Source organism: Rattus norvegicus, chromosome 10 (assembly GCF_021556685.1).
Source record: "Rattus norvegicus strain SHRSP/BbbUtx chromosome 10, alternate assembly SHRSP_T2T, whole genome shotgun sequence".
NCBI lineage: Eukaryota > Metazoa > Chordata > Mammalia > Rodentia > Muridae > Rattus > Rattus norvegicus.
This window is the reverse complement of record NC_141543.1, coordinates 106,768,281-106,786,986: the sequence shown is the minus strand read 5'-3', so window position 1 is coordinate 106,786,986 and position 18,706 is coordinate 106,768,281. Positions and strand designations below refer to the sequence as shown.

Sequence of the window (18,706 nt, the reverse complement as noted above, 5' to 3'; positions counted from 1 at the left end):
CGGCGGTGCCCCACAGCAGCCTTTATTAGAAAGAATCGAGTTTTTAATAACACCAGTGGGGTGCCCTGAGCTGAGCCAGCTGTTGGTGATCCCAAGTGGGAGGCATCTGTGCACAAGCTGGGGGTGGGTGGGTGGGTGGATAATGGGATTGAAGTAATAATGCTGTTGTGGCCCCTTCTAGCCTGAGAGCTCCCATGGGGCAGCCAGCTGGATAGGAAGGAGCCACCAACAGGTCTAAGTCATGTTGCTCAGGGCTCAGGACTGAAGGCCTGGATGCTAGACCTTTGGGAATGAAGGATGGTGTTCTGGCTGACTCATGTGCCCCTGGGCCACCTGATGCTCCCCAAGGGCTGAGACTGAAGATAATTCCCCATAGCCCAACAACAAGAATGAGCCTGCTCATCTCTCTCCGGTGGGGGTGGAGTACAGGCTGGGGGTGTGGGGACCACAGCAGGGTGTGTGGCGAGGGGGTAGGAGAGATGGCTTCAATGATCCTGGCATTGCAGTTTGCTTTTGAACATGGCTGAGGTTCATTCTGGGACAGCTGACTGTGCCAGCAATGAGGGTGATGCCCCTGTCTCAGTGCTGAGCAGGTGCTAATTGTGGTTCTAACGAGCACCTTCTACTCAGTCTTATGGTGTCTTCCTTGCCACAGTACAGAAGAGGGTTGCAGAGGACCGAAGACAGGTCAGTGCACAGTGGGAGAGGGCGCCATTGGGCCATTTTAGGGAGCAAGGTCAGTCTGCGATGGCTGCCTGGGAGAGCCAACTGGAAGACCTGGTCTGGAAGATAACCTTCCTTCCTGGAGACAGCAGAGACCCCTCCCTGTCCTTGTGATCTTAGAGGCATTTATTACCCAAGTACCCTCAGGGCTGAAGAAGTTAAGGGTGCTTATTGCTCTTTGCAGAGGACCCAGGATTGAGTCCTAGCACCCACATGGCCTCTAACAACTGTAACTGCAGTTCCAGAGGATCTGATGGCTTTTTCATACCCTCTGGAAGCAGGCATTCACACAGTGCACATACGTACACAAAACATCCACATGCATTAAGAAGGAAAAATCAAAGCTCCCCAAATCGGCCGGTGTGGCATGAGAAATGGATCCATGCTGGTGCTTGTCACCGATATTCTGACATTTCCCTGGACAACTGGCTATTTGTAAAGGCCATCCAAGCCTTCAAATCCCGTGGTGGAAACACAAGGAGACTTAGGCTACTAACGGAGTGAGGGGAGGGCAGAGGAAAAGCCCCCAGAGAAATCCGCCTGAGGCTCCTGGGCACAACTCTAGGGGCCCCCAGATCGACCCCGGCTTCATCTCAACAGATGGCAGAACAAATTCTTAATTAAGCACAAGAACCTTCCGGCTCAGCACATTAATTCACGATTTTCCGGTCCTTTTGGTGCCCATTCTTTCTCCTGTCTTCTGGAACCCGGGCCAGCTTACTGCCTCCCTGAGCTCCCTGCTCAGCTCTTGAAAAGGAACAGCCCTCATTTGGGGAGAGGGGAGAGAGAGGGTGGGTGTTGGCAAAGTGTGGGAGGGAGGGAGGGAAGGAGGGAGGGGAGGAGGGTCTTGTGGGGCCACACGGAACCACTGCTGCTTCTCACAGGCAGAGTGGCAGCTTGGCAGAGGCTTCTGCGGGACTTCTGAGATCACTGCCTGAAGGGAGTCCTAGGAAAACTCCCCAGGAGAGGAGCTTGGCTCAGGGGAGAGATTCCCTTTCTATGTCCAGGGCTTGGTTTGGTAGGCTGAGGTCCCTGCCTGTTTAGTGTGGCTTTGGGGACTTCTGGGGGGATTCTGTGGCCTGGTTCTCCTCCTCAGAGCAAGACCCGGGGTTAGGTGGAGAACGCTGGCTTCTCCCTGAGAAGCCAGGCCGCCCTGGCACTTCCTCTGCCCCAGCTGGGATCTTCCCCGGGCTCACTGTGGTTTAGCTCACTTAACAGCAATTTCCCATTTCCTGGGCGGCTCTGTCACTGGGAGGCCCGGCCTTTTAAGTTCAAAGGTCTGACTGAGTCTCTCATGGAGAAAAATGACTGCCTTGTGCTCTGTCACCCACAGCAGTGTGCCGGGGAGACTCCTGACATTTGATTATCTCCCATTTCCAAGGGAGAAGAGAGGCAAAGGCGTGAAGACAGCAGTGTCCCTAGCAAGCGACAAGTGCACAAGTGTGTGCAAGGATCCTCCCTAGTTGCTCTCTGCTCCCGTGGCCGTCACAGACCCTTAGGACCACTGCCCCCTGCCTGCAGCACACGGGAGCTGCCAGGAGGCCCGGGAGACCCTGGAACTTTTCTGCCCTGTAGGATGTGGGGTTGGGGTGACAGTTCCCACGGAGGAACAGTGGCTTTGAGTCAGGGACTTGCTTATCTACCTGGTGCTGGCTTTGAGCCTTCTTTCCCTTTCTTTTATTTCTTTTTTTTATTTTGATTATTTTTGGATATAGGGTTTCTCTGTGTAGCCCTGCCTGTCCTAGAACTTACTCTGTAGACCAGGCTGGCCTTGAACTGAGAGAGAGAGATCTAGCTGCCTGCCTTTGCCTCCCAAGTGTTGGGCTTAAAGGTGTTGTGTCACCACAGCCCAGCCTTACTTTAAGGTTTAGTCTTGAAATTTTAGTTGTAAACCTTAGCCTTTAATGGCTAAGCAACTTTCTCCAGCCTTGCTTTATTATTTCAAATTGTGTGTGCGTGTGTGTCTGTCTGTCTGTCTGTCTGTCTGTCTGTCTGCATGTGAGTATGTGCACCTACATGCAGGTGCCAGTGGGGCAGAGGCATCAGATTCTCCCCCACCCTGGGTGCTGTGCACCGTGTACTTGGGCCTGTTCCTGTGAATGTTGGTGGCAAGTGTGATACCAAAGGTCCCTTCACCTACTGCCCAGACTCTGAGTTTCTGGAGATCCTGTCTCTAGCCCCCAGCTTCCCATAAGAACTGGGATCCCAGACCTCTGTGTTGCTGTGTCCAGCTTTTATGTGGGCTGGGGGAAGCCACCAGAGGCTCTCAGGCTCCCATGGAGAGTGCTTTTTACCTACTGAGCCATCTCCCTAACACAGCCAGTGCCTGTCCAGATCCAGGGGACAGCGGAACTGGACGGAGGGAAGCAAAGGCTGTTGATGGTAGGATCGGGGTTTGGCAGCAACAGGAGCTCTGCTGCGATCCCCACCCAGTTCTAGTACTTACGAGAGAACATTTATTTACTCCTAGCCTCTTCCCTCCCTTACACGCTCTCCCTCCTCTACCTCCTCTCTCTCTTTGTAGCTCCTTTTTCTATGTAGTTGAGACTGACCTTGAACTTCTGACCCTCCGGCCACCTCCTCCTAAGTGTGAGGTTTATAAATTTGTGCCACTATGCTGGGCTCAAGCTTCCCTCTTTAGATGGAGACTTTGTTAAAAAAATATAGAAGTTAAGCTATCACTATCAGGCCTGTTGTCTCCTTATGAACTCCATCAATCTGGCCAAAGCATGTGCTACTGGCCTCAACTCCCTCCTGCCCGTCTCTCAGTGTCAAACCAGCATGGCAAGACATGAGCAGGGGCTCAGCTTCAGGCCAGAGCTTAGAGAATCCTTGGACAGGCAAGGACTAGCAGGACAGGCCAGACTTGCAGACCCAGCCGGCTGCAGGGAGTAAAAGGAACTGGGCAAGAGAGATAGGTAGGTGAGGGAAGGGAACATTCCTCTCCAAACCCTGCCCCAAAAACATCACCACCCTGGCTGGAGTGCTCACAAGAGACAAGATATAAGAGAGGGGAACAGATTGTGTTCTGACCCCTGTCAACCCTGACTTCTAGGCACCAAGCCCTCTAGGGCTCCTGGATTAGAGAGGTGTTGGGGGCTGTCCCATGCCCATGCTGCTGTAGCTGAAGCAAGCCAGGCTATTTGAGAGGATGGCCTGCCCTCCCACTGTGGAAGCCAGGGCACCCTTGGTTTCTCTACTGGGGGAAGCAGGGGCTAGGAGAAGCCTGACATTGTCAGTGTGAATGCCCTTAGCAGGCACGATGTGGAATCAGCAGCAGTTTGCAGCCCTGGTCCTGACGGGGGTTAAGGAGGATGGCTAGGAGGAAGGAGCCCAACTCAAACAGCTCTGGAAACTGTGCTAGGGGTTGGGGTGGAGGCTCCTAGACCCATCCCATGTGGCCAAGGCTGTCCTTGAATTGATTTAGTTTGTAGCTAAGTGAGACCTTGAACTTCAGTTTCTCCTCCTGCTATCTCCTGAGTGCTGGAATACAGGTACCTGCTACTGTATCTGTCTTTATTTGGCGCTGGGGACCAAACTCAGGCTTCTCGAATACTAGACAGGCATTGAGCTGCGGTATGTCCCCACCCCCCACCCCGTTTTAGCTTTTATACTGAGAAAGTCAGATGCACAACAGGGCCAGAGGAGAGGTAACAGCAGCCCCACAGCTGATCACCCTCGATCCAGCAGCAGCAGCCGGATGGAGCTGGCTCCTTCCTGGATGGAGCTGGCTGGCTGGCAGGCACCGCAGAAGTGAACACATCCCTGCTGGTAACCAGTTTAAGGGGGAAGATCCCCAATGTCTACCTGAGGCCAAGAGTGCTGTCACTCGGGGTGTCAGCCAGCTGGAAGCCACTAGAGATGGCAGCACATCTTTTCACACTCTGGTGGTCTATAAGTCAAAGGTTCAGAGCAACTGGGCCGCAGACCCCTGGGTTTTATGGCTGTGCCAGACACCACATCCTAGGTGTTCCTGTCCCCTCCTGGGGGCGCACAGCCCGACCTAGCATGCTCATGTGAGAGAGGCTGGACCAGAATTAGCAGTTCAGGTCCTAGCCCAGTTCTGTCCATTCAATGTGACCTGGAAAAAGTCACTCATGTTTTTTTGGTACTAAATTTCCCCAGCAGTAAAAGGCAACAGAGCGCCTGCTCCTCCTTGCCCTCTGGAAAGGTGAGAGGACCAGGCAGGCTGAGGGAGCCGAGCCGCTGCGTCCCAGCTGGGAGTTTGCCTGGCTTCTCTGCAGAGGTGGAGGGAGGGGCCGGGGAGAAGGGTAGACCCGGGCGATTTCTCAGACTCACCGATCCATCTCATGAGGGAGGTCAGGATCTGCAGGTACTTGGTCTTCTGGACATCAAAGAAGGTGAACGGACCAAGGAGGACGGTGAAGATGGCCTGGGGGTGAGAGGAACGTGAGATGGTACACAGAGGTGGACACGCAGAGCGGGCTGTGAGGGGACTATGGCCTGTGCACAGAGCTGAGGCCCAGTAGTAACACAGGTGAACGCTTGGGTTGGGCACCCTGACAGCACTTCCCCAGGCCGTCAGCATCACTGAAGATGAATACAGGGGCTGGGCAGGATGAGGGAGGCAGAGCTTCCTGCTCAGATGTCACTGCTTTGTCTACGCAAGGCCCAGGCTTCCTTCTGGGACCTCCACCCAATCCATTCCGCTGACTTCAGTAGGTACTGCTGAGGGAGCAGCAGGCCCAGCACTGTGCTGCGAGGAGTGTGGGTCAGGAATGAACCGGCAGTGAGGAGTACCAGTTAGGTCCTCACCATCACGGGGACAGAAGGAATGGGGGACATGAGGGCTCTGACAGGCAGGGGCGGCTGAGAGGAGAAGGATGCCATCTTTCCACAAGGGTTGGAATGCAGAGGACAAGAGCTAGGGCTGCTGGGGCCACGTAGGCAAAACGGCCCGATTGAGAGCAAGGGCTTCACCAGGGAGTGGGGTTGGGAAGCAGCCTAGCTGTTTGAGGGCTCACCCTGGGTTCAGTTCCCAGCACTGCATTAAACCACATGTGGTGGCACCTGCCACCCAGGCTATCCCAGGCCTGCCACCCAGGCTATCCCAGGCCTGCCACCCAGGCTATCCCAGGCCTGCCACCCAGGCTATCCCAGGCCTGCCACCCAGGCTATCCCAGGCCTGCCACCCAGGCTATCCCAGGCCTGCCACCCAGGCTATCCCAGGCCTGCAGCTCCCGTGCTTTGAGCATCATCCTCATCCACACAGAGGTCAGGGGTGGGATGTGAACTGCCTGGAGACCTGGATGCCTGTGGTACTGGCCCCTTAGTTTCCTTTTCTTTGGAGAACAAGGGAAAATGCTTAATTAAAAACAGCAACAACAACAATGACAAAAACCAAACAAACCCTGCTTTAGACTGCTGGCCTGTGGGGTATGTAATCCCTTTACAAAAAAAAGCACGATGGAGATACAGCGGTGTCTTGGGGGTGGGTGGGTGAAGGGCTGTGCTCTCCATGCCAAACTGGCTGCTCTGGAAGCAGAGGGATTAAAAGCTGCTCACTGGAGTTCAGATGGTACCATTTCCAATCTGCCACTCGGAAGCAGGCAAACATCAGCCCTTATTAAGGTTCATGCTGCCATTTCATCACGCGGATGCTAATGACACTCACCAGAGATGCAGCATACGGAGGGGTGGCGAGGAGCTGGCAGAACGGGGAGAGCGGCCCATTGTAGGGAGCTGGGCTCTGGCCCTATGTATGAGCAGTGTGACTCCATCACGGGCTGCCAAGTGGGGGGTTGGGGGGAGAGGCAGACCAGACAGTTCCTGTGACAGGCAGGAGGGAGCTCCTGGGGGGGAGGGGGAGCCTACTCCACCCTCTCCGCAAGGAGGGCAGGAAGTGGGGGGAGGCTGTGACCTCTTATCCAAGTCCATTATCTCTGTGAGAATGAATGACAAGATTCCAGAGCCGCCTAAGAAAGGCTCTAATTAGCTGGGGTGGGTGAAGGCACCCTGGCAGTCACTAGGGCTGGGAGATTTCTGAGGAGGTCTTTCAGCTGGGGGCCTCCAGACCAGCCCTTCTTCTCTTCAGGAAAAGGGGGATAGAGAAGCATTTGTTTAGGCCTGGGGGACAGTGGAATCAGGGGAAGGGACTCCGTCAAGGCAAAGGGAGGTGTCTGTGCAGCTCAGGCGGGAGAGCTGGACCACAGTAAGAAATGGGTACTCCAGCCACCACCCCTGGTCGAGCCTGTCCGTGTGGGGCACCGTCAGTAAGTCCTTTAGGAAAATTACCACTTCAGGGAAACTTTCCATTGATGACTTTCTCTTTTGAAGCCGAGAAGGGGCTGACAGGGAGATGCATAAACACAAAAACGTGTCCAAATGACTTTGGTCTGTGGAACTGGGCTCTTGGTATGCCTGGGGGTCTGGAAATTCAGTTCTGATTGGTGGTGTCTCCAGCTGCAAACATGGTGCCCAGCTGCGGAAGCCAGAAATCTTGGGGTGGCTCATGTGGAAGGCTGGATGTCAGATAGAGCACGAAGCCTTGTTTTTAGAATGTTCTATTGCATAAAAACAGTGTGAAGGAGTGGGACTGTTCTGGAGGGCAGGGTCACTCTCCAGGGACCCCTCGCACAGAGCCCTCATCTACCTCCTTTATTCTCAGCGCACACTTGTAAAGACTCAAGGACACGAGATACCCCATCTTGTGAAACCCTATGGGGGGACTCCTAGGTGAGAGGGTCCCTGGGGCCAACTGAGTGACAAAGAGTGAGGATGAGGGACCACTTACTCAGGGTTCCATATTTAGTCCAGACACCGGGTCTGTCCTGTAGGACAGAGCACCAACCGGGACACTAACAGCTGGGCAGTGGCTGTTCTCTTTCCATAATCGGGAACACAGACCACCCTCACAGTGAGGAAGTTCAGGGCCCAGCACACGGAGACACCAAACAGCAGCTGCCCCTGCCCAGAGGGAGCCCAGATCAAACAGGAGCCCTGGAGCTGGGCTAATTAATGAACAGGTGTCCTTTGCAAATTAGCTCAAGCCAGAAGCAAGCAGCTGCAGGAGTGGGCCATGCCAGTGACAGGACGGAAGTGGAAGGGGGAAGAGAGAGGTTTGCTGGGGTCTAGCAGGGCCGAGTCTACCACGGAGTGATCACCAGCCAGATGACGTGTGTTCTCTTTTCCTTTTACAGAAAAGACAGAGAGAAAGCCAAGAGACAGCCTATCCTCTTGGGTCTTCCAGTCTAGCCCATATGACATTATAAATTAGCTGCCTCCTGAGCAAATCTTCCAACCCCCAAATGCCATTGATCAGTTCCAACTCAGTCTCTGTTCAAGGACTCTTGTCACCCCCTCATTAGAGAAAGCTGGGGACACTGATCACGGCAGCCAAGTGTGTTTCTTTTAAAAAAAAAAAAGAAGAAGAAGAAAAAGGACCAGCAAATGCTTTGATTTCTAATGAAATCTTCAAGCTGGTTTCTGGGAATAAAGTCTGAGACAGACTGGGAGGGGGCAAACGGGGCCGCTCGCTCGCATCTCTTTCTGGGTCAGTGAGTTTTGCTGCGTAGCAAAGGTGGAGTGGCAGCCTTGCTGGAGCCTTGATGGACGTGAGGCAGCTCCTGTTCCCAGGGCGCTGCAGGCAGCACTCGGCCGCTGCTTTTCCAGAACGTTCTGGAGCCTACTGTTTATCAGGGGCTGTCTGCCTCCCCATGTCCCCAAGCAGGTGACACCCATCCAACCACCTCTAACCGATTCCTTGCCTGAGCGAGGCTGACATAACAAGTCCCCTAACTAAACAGCTCCAAGCCACAGTCTTCCCAAAGCCAGGGTCCCAGACAGAGCTCAGTCAGGTGCCCATGGGTGCTACAGGGTGCCCCCTGCAGGGCGAAGCCACACCCGGCTCGCAGACCAAGAAAGACTACTGGAAGCTGATTTCTCCAACCTATGTTAGAAATAGGCCTCAGTGGCAGAGAGCTCCTGGCCTGCACCCTGGCCTGTCCCCTGGACACAGGCCAGGGACTAGAATACCTGGGGCAGGCACTGACAGCCTTATATGGGTTGGGCCGGGGTGTGAGGGCTCCCAGCCCCCACATAATGTGGAGTTTTGTTGAATTCAGAAGTGCTGAGGCCAGAAGTTCTCTGCCTTCTTAACACCATGGCCCTTTAACAGAGTTCTTCCTGTTGTGGTGACCCCCCCCCCCCAACCACAAAATTATCTTCATTGCTACTTCATAACTGAAATTTTGCTACTGTTATGCATCGTAATGCAAACATCTGTATTTTCCAACAAAAACATCATTTAACCCTTGAAAGGGGGTCGAGACCCACAGGTTGAGAACCATGGCTATCCCTGGAGCCTCCAGTGGTGGTGTGAATGTGCCTAGCACTTTCATTTCCTCTTGCAGTGATCCTGCCTCAGGTGACAGCTCTGGCGCAGCGGGTGTGTGTGTGTGTGTGTGTGTGTGTGTGTGTGTGTGTGTGTGTGTAAAATACCGCGCTGCTGACAAGTGGATCTTTAAATCAAGAACGCTGCTGCTGTGGCTGGGCTGTGCTCCCCTCTGACCAGATCTCACCACACTTGGCATGCACTGAAGAGAGGCTCAACCTAGTCTTGAGAACAGGGCGCTCTGTCTGCTGTTGAGAAGGGAACACACCAGTGGCATCCTACACTGTTGTACCAGCTACGTGCTGTGGTACCTACTTCCCCTGTCCCCAAATCTCCCTGGCCAGAGAAACAAACAAAACACACAGTTGGTGTCAATCACGAATTGCCTCTTCCATGAGAGCTTGCAGAACCTCTCGGGTCCCACAGCCAGGCAGAAACCTGTCACAGCCTCAGCCTCCTGGTCCCTGTTTTCACCACTCCGCCTCTGTCAAAGTCACCCTGTGATGACGTCGCTGCTCAGGGCTATAGGCGCCTTCACATCTGCCGAGCGCCCACGTGTGTCGCTTTCCTCACTGCCAAGGTCGTCGGAACAGGCGGTGACCCCGCATCTGGCCGAGGAGACGGAGGGACTGGGTGGGGAGGTTCAGAGGCAGAGGAAGAGAGTTGCCGACATCTCCTGACACAGTCCGGCTTTCTCTGCAGACCCAGTTCCGTGTGTTCATCTTGCAGGAGCCTCCTTTCCTCTGCCCTCTCCTGTGCTCCACCAAGCTAACTTCTACCTTCATGCCTGTGCCCTCTGGACCCTCCCGATGGCAGAGAACCTCCTTTCTCTGGCCCCCACCTTCGAAGCTCATTCGAATGCCAGCCTCCTCTGCGGTTCCTTCAGGCTTCTCTGGGGCTTGTGACTACATCAACAGTGCTCCGGTGGCACCGCATGACTTCCGTCCTGCAGGGAACAGGGCTCCTGCATCCCCAGTAGGAGTCAGTATGCTGAGGGCCAGGGCCAGATCCTAGCTTGTCTGACGTCTGGAGAGGACCGCACACTTGACACTATTAGGCACGAATGAGTATCTGTGGACTGTGCCGGGCTTGGTGAAGTACCTGGGAGGAGGTGCCACCATTGTACAGGCGAAGAGGCAGCCCTGGCTTTGCTGATTTGCTTTGTAACCCCATCCCCGCCCTGTTGCCTTCCTGTCACGCAGCTATGCAGAAGTACACCTGCTCTGCTGAAATAAACAATCACCGTGCTGGGGAGACGAATCTCTTTCCCAAAATGGTTTGGCGTGGAGTGCTGGGAGGTGTGGCTCAACGGGAATGTGTTTGCAAGGCCCTGGGTTCCATCTCAGAACTGAGGCAAAGGTCAGGGTATGAAGGGGAGGAGCCTAGGACTTGGCTCTTGCCACCCACAGAACCCCACACAGCCCCCACCAGTTAAAAGGATCCCTAAACAGCAGAGTCACCAAATGGTATTCTACAGTGGTCCCGAGAAGAGGTGACATCTCTGAAACCCTAGAGAACTAAAGCTTCCAAAGGGGTCGTGGTCTTTATCAAGCACCTACTTCTTGGAAGGATTGATTCCCAGTCACAAGCCCAGCCATCAGCTCTTCCTGAACAAAAGGCAACCCCTAAAGCCTGCTTGACATCTTTCCTTTGCTGAGAGGAGGAGGGGCGGCCTGCAGCTTCTGATTTAGAGCTTCGACTCTGGCAAGGAGACGGTGGGAAACACTCATGGAGGCAGGAGTCAGCCGCTGTCTGTCCAGCCGGGGAGGGTCCTTCCCATCCCTGCCATCTCTGTGGGTGCACATGACAGACGGTACAGGAAATTCCGGCATGGCATGTTCACACGGTATCCTGCATTCCCACAGAAGGCTCAGGACAGGGACCCTGCAGGCCATTATGTGCCCTGACATGGGGCATTGAGCAACCTCTTCACCAAGTGGGCGTCAAGTGCCTGTTTACTTACATGCCTCTAAAGGTGAGTTCTGGCAGAAGGGGGATTAGAGCTTTCAGGGTCCCAGTGCTTTCCATTCCGCCTTTCTGCTCCTGGGATCTCAACACAAAAGACCGACCGGCTCTATGCCCAGCCTTGTTGCTGTAGGGCTGGTTGGTATCTTAGCTTTCCCTGGTAACTTGGCGAGGGTGATAAAGGAACTTCTTAGGAACTGCAGTGTCAGGGCTTTCCTAAACACACAGGATCTGCAAGGGCTGAGGGCAGAATTCACGGGCATAAGAGCATCTAAGGCTGGGAGGAGTGGGTTCAAGTGGCGATGGCCTCGCGCCAAGTGCACAGCTGAGCTGTCTGGATTGATCCTGGAGGGTATCTCAGATGAGAAAGGGAGGGGTGCCAAGCTCGTGGGGCTGCTCCTGTTGAGTGCTCGGGGTTAAAAGCTAATTGGGGTTAATAGCATCTTGGCACGAGCCCATCCCTGACTGAACCTGCAACGGCGTCCTTGACACGTAGTGAAGAAATGCTCGAGGGTTCTATTTTTACTTCTCGAGTGGCTGTGAGCGTTTCTTTGCCTAACTGAGTCGCAACTTCTGGGGCTTTGTCTACAACAGGCAGGCAGGTGGGCTCTGAGTCGGGGCACAAAGGGGCACTGAGTTCAGATGGCTGGGGTGGTGTACGGGTCCAGTACGGACGTCCTTGCTGAGGCAGCTCTGTGCGGTCACCCAGCTTCTCAAAGTACATCATAGGGCAGTTCTCAATTACTGGTGGATGGGGGAGGGCCCGGCCCACTGTGAGCGGGGCCGTCCTGTGAGAGAGCAGCCTTAGCAAGCCACAGGGAGCAAGCCAGTCAGCAGCACCCCTCTATGGCCTCTGCATCAGCTCCTGCCTGCAGGTTCCTGCCCTGCCCTCCCTAAGCGATGGACCCTCACCTGGATGTGTAAACTGAAATAAACCCTTTCCTCCCCAAACGGCCTTGGTCACCGTGTTTCAGCACAGCAGCAGCGACCCTAACTAGGGCAGAGGTTGGTACCAGGGTAGTGCAGGATTGCTCTGGCACACCTGACCAGGTTGTTTTGGGAGGGCTGTGGAAAGGCTTTGAAACATTAGACAAAAGAAGGCCGTCGAGTGTTCGAGGCTTAGCAAGCTCCTGTGGGAGCGCTGGAGACAATGATGAGGAGAAAGATGCAGAAAGACGGGGTGGGGGTGGGGGTGGGGGTGGGGGTGGGGGTGGCTGGGCTGGCTTGGGAAGTCTCAGAGAGAAGCAGCAAAGGCTCTACCGAGGCATTTGTGTGATGAGTTTTGAAGGCAGGAAGGGGTCATGGAGAGCAGCTGAGGTTTGGCACTGCGTGACAGGGCCAGGGTCCCGAAAAGAGCCCGGGAAAGGCTAACGGTTAAGGTATAACCCGGTTGCAGCAAGTGACCCCAACAGTTTGGGGAAGCCAGTGTCACGGGATGACCACCAAGAGCCCCAGCAGCAGTGGAGTGGAGCCAGCTGGAGCCTGGAAGAGCGGCTGTGTGTGCTGCGGGGCAAGAGCTGAAGTGACCCAAGCCACTTGGAGGAGCTCAGAAGAGCCCGAGGGAATCCCAGACATTGGACGTTAAATTGTTTATCTGTGGGAGTTTGGGTTTGCTGTGCTCACACTGTGACTGTGCCCTGTTTCTTCCTCTTCAAGTAAGAAAGAATTTTTTTTTAAATTTTATTTATTTCTTGTAGGTATGACACTAAATACACTGCCACTGTCTTCAGACACACCAGAAGAGGGCATCTGATCCCATGACAGATGGTTGTGAGCCACCATGTGGTTACTGGGATTTGAACTCAGGACCTCTGGAAGAGCAGTCAGTGCTCTTAACCGCTGAGCCATCTCTCCAGCCCAGGACTTATTTTTGATTTGACAGGAGCCTACAGTTGAAAGACTTTGGATATTAGAGAGGCTGAATTTTTAAATATTTAAACATTTAAAGACTTGTGGGACTTTTAGGATTTGGAAGTGTTTATTTTATAACGTTGATACTAATCTTGGGGAAGAATAAGAAAGGAAAGGTTATGGCTTGTCAGTGATGTGTTTGTGTGGCGAGTTGACAAAGGTCAATTGTGCTGGATAGTTTTAGGTCAACTTGACACAAGCTCGAGTTATCTGAAAGGAGGGACCCTCCATTGAGAAGATGCCTCCATGAGATCCAGCTGTGGGGCGTTTTCTTAGTTAGTGATTGATGGGGAGGACCCAGCCCATTATGTGTGGTGCCATCCTGGGCTTAGTTCTATAAGAAAGCAGGCTACCTTGGCCCGGTGTTGTATCATAGCAAGAAGAACCCTGAGTAGGACACATCCACTCTCCAAACATCCAAGGTGCGGGACTATGGTGCTGCCAACACCTGCTGCACGCAGAGGGTTCTGCCAACATGTTCCTCTCTGTCCCTCTGAGATGGAATCTTGCTATGCCTCTCTTTGTGTTAAGTGATCTTCCTGCTGTGGCCTCTTGGGTAGCTGGGACTGTGGCTACACACACTTTCCCTCACCACGTGCTATTTTATTTTTATTGCCTATGTGAGTTTAGTAATCGTCCAAATATTCGTGAGAGTTCAAGTACTTCTGATCATACAGGAGAGGACCAACCACCATGCAGCGGAAGATGACCGGCAAGGAAGGAACAGACGTTATACTGGGAACTCTGTTGAAAACGCACGTGTGCCAAGCCCCAGTCAGTTGCTGTCAGGACGCACTTGCTGAAATTCTAGGAGGAGAGCTATTATGTCGTGGAGAGGAGGGCTTTTTTCATACCGAGCCAGAAGTGACCTTTCCTGGGACAGCGGATGAACTGTGACCCTGATAAGGATCAGCCCAGTGGTGGTGGGAGGAGCTAGAGGACGGAAGAAACCACCCATGCCAGAACAGGGCTCAGCATGTCCAGGCCACAGTGGAGACGCTGTAAGCGCTTCCTCACTGACCCTTTAGTTTCCGTGGTGGGGGGGAAAAAGAGGCAGGTGGAGGAGGTTGGAGCAACTCTCTCAGTACACCGACCCCTCCCTGGCAGTGACGGGCATCTCTCTAACGCCTGGCAGGACACACTACTGGACAGAGGTTATGTTTCAGTGTCTGCTTCTAGCCTGCCCTATCCTAGCCGGTGTTGTGAAGGATGCATGCAGAATGGACTGATGGTAAGGAGAAGGAGCTGGTGCCCAGGCCATTCGGAACAGGCACGGGCATCCTGTGCCGCCTGAACACCAGGAGTCAAATCCTGCCACGCCCTTTAGCAGAAAACCTCCCCTGCTGCAGCAACATTCAACCCACTCTGGCTTGGAGAGCGGAGAGGCCAGACGCCCGCCCGTAGCTGCTGGAAGACGCTGAAGCCTAAGAGGCAGCAATCATGGGGGGAAAGATGAGAAGTTCAGGAGAAGGAAGCAGCCACTGAGATGTAGAACAGGGTTAGGGGATGGACAACGGGGCCTCCTATCACTGCCAGGCAGTAGTCTACCAATCAGGAGCTGGTCAGGAGGGTCGTGTGGCTTCGGTTGGGTAGCTAAGGTTAAGGAGGATGCTGGTAACCTGCTTGAAGTACGGATTCAGAACAGCCACGTGCAGAAGCCAGGGCAACCTCTAAGATGGTGGAAATCTCATCCTGTCCTGAACCTGGGGAGCCTGCTTTGTCTGAGGAGCTATGGACCGTGGGGACCTCATGAGCAACTCCTTCATGGCCTCTGCCTCCTTGAATACGTGGACCTGTCCACGGGGAAACTTCCGGAAGCAACTGGAGAGCAGTTCTTAGGGTCACTTTTGAACGTTTGTCTCGCCCCAGGTCCCTTATCAAACTTTCTGTTCCTGTTCCTTGTGATTTGTTTTTATTACTTTTAATTGTGTGTGTGTGTGTGTGTGTGTGTGTGTGTGTGTGTGTGTGTGTGCAACATGTGCAAGTGCCCGTGGAGGCCAGAGGTATCGATACCCAGAGCTGGAGTTACGTGGTTGAGCGCCACCTGACGGGAGTGCTGGGATCAAACTCAGATCCTCTGCAGGGACAGCAAGGCTCTCGACTGCTGATTTATTTCTCCAGCCCGCTGCTCACCACGGAATTTTATTTACTTAATTGTTTATTTGCTTTGGTGCCGTGTCACAGGTGTAGAGGTCAGAGGGTGAAACTGCGGAATTAGTTCTTTCCTTCTTCCTTTACCTGGGTCCTGGGGACCAAGCTCAGGTTGCAGCCTTGTATAGCAAGTGCCTGGGCCTGCTGAACCCCCCCCCCCCCGGCCTGTCTCCCCTTCTGACAGACAACGGTATATAAAGAGGAGGAGAAACACACGAGGCTCACTTTCTGAGTCACTTCTGATCACTTCCAGGACTACTTAGGTGAGGTGCCGACCTCCTGACTTTAGACTTGTGGTGGATCTTCACTGATGCCCTTGGACGCAAATCAAACCAACCCCAGGGCTTGCTCTAGCTCTCTCTCTCTCTCTCTCTCTCTCTCTCTCTCTCTCTCTCTCTCTCTCTCTCTCACACACACACACACACACACACACACACACACACACACACACTTAAAATAAAAACAAATTGAAAGGACAGGGACCGGGCGAGGTCAAAAGTGACCCTAAGAACTGCTTTCCAGTTGCTTCTGGAAGTTTCTCTGTAGACAGGTCCAAGTCTCCCTGACCTCTACATGAGGGGAAAAGTGGGAAAGAGGAAGAAAGTCACCCCAAACAACGTGAGGGGCGCCTCCAACAGCAAGCTGATGGTCTGGAAATGCCACACGCCATCTCTCCCCTCAGAAGGGCCCATGTCTGCCCAGAACACAGACCAGAGCCCCTGGCAGCTGACTCGGTGTCACACCACCAACCCACCTGGCCTGGCCTTTAAAACCAGGACAAGGCACTTGACACTTGGTACAGGCAGCGTCCCTGGTGGCTAGGAAGGGAGGTGGTTCTGGGGCTGCATTCTGAGAGCTGCTGTCACCAGCCAAAGAAGAACGCTTCTCACTCTCTGCCCAGAGCCTCCCAGATGAGCTCTCAGGGATGAGACTCAAGTGCGGCTGCCGCCTGTTACTCCAGAGAGGCTTGCGCTGGGAGTTGGGAGGAAGGGCTTTGAGAGCTGGCAGGTGAACCAGAGCTTTGGAGGCCTCCCGGGTGGGACCTCTTTCTAACCCTGGGGACTGTTTCTGCCTCAGAAAACAGGTGTTGAGAGGGATTAAGAGCTTTGTCCCAAATCTCAATTACTTAGCTGAGGCTGGGACTGGCGCCCAGGTCATCTGTATCCAAAGCCTATTTCCTGTTCAGAACACTCAGGTGCCTCCCACAAGGGTCGGTTCTTCCCTAGGCCCTCTCTCATCTCCTCAGACTTCCTGGCTCCCTTCGGGCTGGAGGACTGGGCGGGTGGGATGCCCTTAGCCTGGCACAGTCATTGTTTTTCTGGCCCTGGCATTTGGGGACATGCCTATGTGCCTGTGTGGTCTTTCTCAGCTGACAGGCCAGATGGCACCCAGCGGTGGGCAGAGCTCCAAGAATCTGATGCCAGAGCTACAACCTTTGTGGTTTGGGGGGAAAGATAAATATTGTAGAAAACCCACACAGTCATTCGCTTAATGACTATAAGTCATCGGGGGTTTTAATGAATGGCTGTCTGCTCACAAGCGAGACAGAGTGAGGTGGGATCCGGCAACACCAGGCCCGGGCAAACAGATGGGACTAGGAAGGCTCTGTGAGGTTACGTGGGGAGTTATGGCAGGGTAGGCTGCTGGCATGCATGCCTGTGCGTACGCACATGGGCATGCATATACATATTGCCGTGGCGGCGGAGGCCAAGAGCTCTGCCTAGAGAAACAGAACTGACTTTGGAGGCAGCTGTGCTCCCCGTTGACGGGTCAGGGGCAAAAGCGGGGCTGGCAGGGGAGCACGAGTGGGACCTGCAACTTCCAGACATGTGGACAGCTTTTAACTGCTCCCCCAGAGATTCTCTGGCCCCTGCCGAGGAAGTCCCTGTCCTGGCAGTGGGGACCAGAGGATTCTATCCCTTGGGGAAAGGAGGAGCCAGCAGTACATATGGAGTTGGGTTCATTGGCTATTCAAAGGTACCAGTCTTAAGGATCCAGCAGGCCCAGAGGACCCCTGAGTCCATGCATGATAAGGGGCTCGGGAGCCTGGGGAGTGAAGCCAAGCCATGGCAAGGGCTCAGAGCGCTAAGGTTCCCAGAATCCTTGGAGGATGCTGATCAGGAGGGTGGAACGTGATGGAAGGGGCTAAACAGACCCAAGTGGATTGCTATGCAGACCAGGCTGGCTTGGAACTCACCAAGATCCTCCTGGCTCTGCCTCCCTGAGTGCTGGAATGAGGCATGTGCCAGCCTTCCCAGCTCTAATGAGTTTAAAGTTCATGTGTGCTATGAAGGATGCAGGCAGAACAAGGCTATTCACTTGTTTCACAGGGACAGAGGAGTGCTGACAAGCCTTCCTAGGAGCCTAGGCAGGGCACAGCCATACAACATACACAGCCTAGTACAGGCTCTGTAGATACCCCCACAGCGAGAGGACAGGACTAGGAGATGCAACAGTTTAATTGTTAACTCCATACAATCTAAAACTCCCTGAGAAGAAAGTCTCAGTGAGGGGTTGCCTACATCAATTTGGCCTATGGGCATGGCTGTGAATTGCTGTCTTAATAATGTTGATATGGAAAGACCTGGCCCAATGTGGGCGGCACCATTCCCTAGGCAGGGGTCCTGGACTGGGAAAATGAAGGAGGTGAGTCAAACACGAACAGTCATGCATGCATTCATCCTCTCTCTGCTCTTGACTGTGGATGTGACCAGCTACTTCAGGTTCCTGTTTTGACTTTCCTGCAATGATGGGCCATGACCTGGAACTGTAAGTTGAATAAACCCTTTCTCCCCAAGCCGCTTTTTCAAGTTTTTGTTTTCTGAGGCAGGATCTCTCTACATAGCCCTAGCTGTCCCAGAACTCACTTTGTAGACCAGGCTGGCTTTACAGAGATCCTCCTGCCTCTGCCTTCTGAATGCTGGGATTAAAGGCGCATGTCACTATGCCCAGCTCTCTAAATTGCTCTTTGACTAGGTGTTTTTAATCACGGGATCAGAACTAAAGCTAAGGAGGATGGGTTTGGTGCAGGGGGGTAGGATTTAGAAGCTCTATGGAGAGCAGTGTGCTTATGTTTTGGCTCTTTGGGGCCAAGCTGATGGGTACGAACCCCAAAGCTTGTTGAGCACTTTACAGACTTGGGTTATTGTCCCTCTAACTACTAAATCCCCAGCTGGAACATGTCAACTTCGGATGTCAGGAGAAAGCTGGCCCCTACCACTGTGGGTTGAAGCAGCAGCAGGAGCTGTTCCGAAGGTCATCTTGGTTCTGACAGCTTCAAAGAACCAGAGACTCCGAAGGCAGGCTATGTATGAGTGATGAGGGCGTGGGGACCCCTGGGGGCATCAATCCAGCCCCCAGCTCCTGTGGCAAAAAGCCCATACGCTACAGCTACCTGATTCTGTCAGGATGAACCCTGCTTAGGTAAAACTGGTGGTAGGCAATTCAGGTATGTGGCTGTTCGCATCTCCAGGGCCAACTGGAATCCCAGAACTCTTGGGCCTGGGGTCTGGCCCTTGATCTCCTGCAGCTGCCACACTGTCTGATGCCGAGCTCCACAAGAAGTGTCAGGTGACCACTTGAGAGGCTCTCAGTACTCTCCCT

General features: G+C 53.8%; 1 protein-coding gene across 7 annotated transcripts in view; it reads right to left on the bottom strand.

Annotated features, from left to right (window-relative positions):
* The window catches only part of Slc38a12 (solute carrier family 38 member 12), a 58,706-nt gene that overhangs the window by 13,272 nt on the left and 26,728 nt on the right, over positions 1–18,706 (bottom strand). For all 7 annotated transcript variants that reach the window (NM_001191655.1, XM_087572520.1, XM_087572521.1 and 4 more), the window contains 1 exon segment: positions 5,023–5,116. In NM_001191655.1, coding sequence (NP_001178584.1) covers positions 5,023–5,116 — 94 coding nt within the window.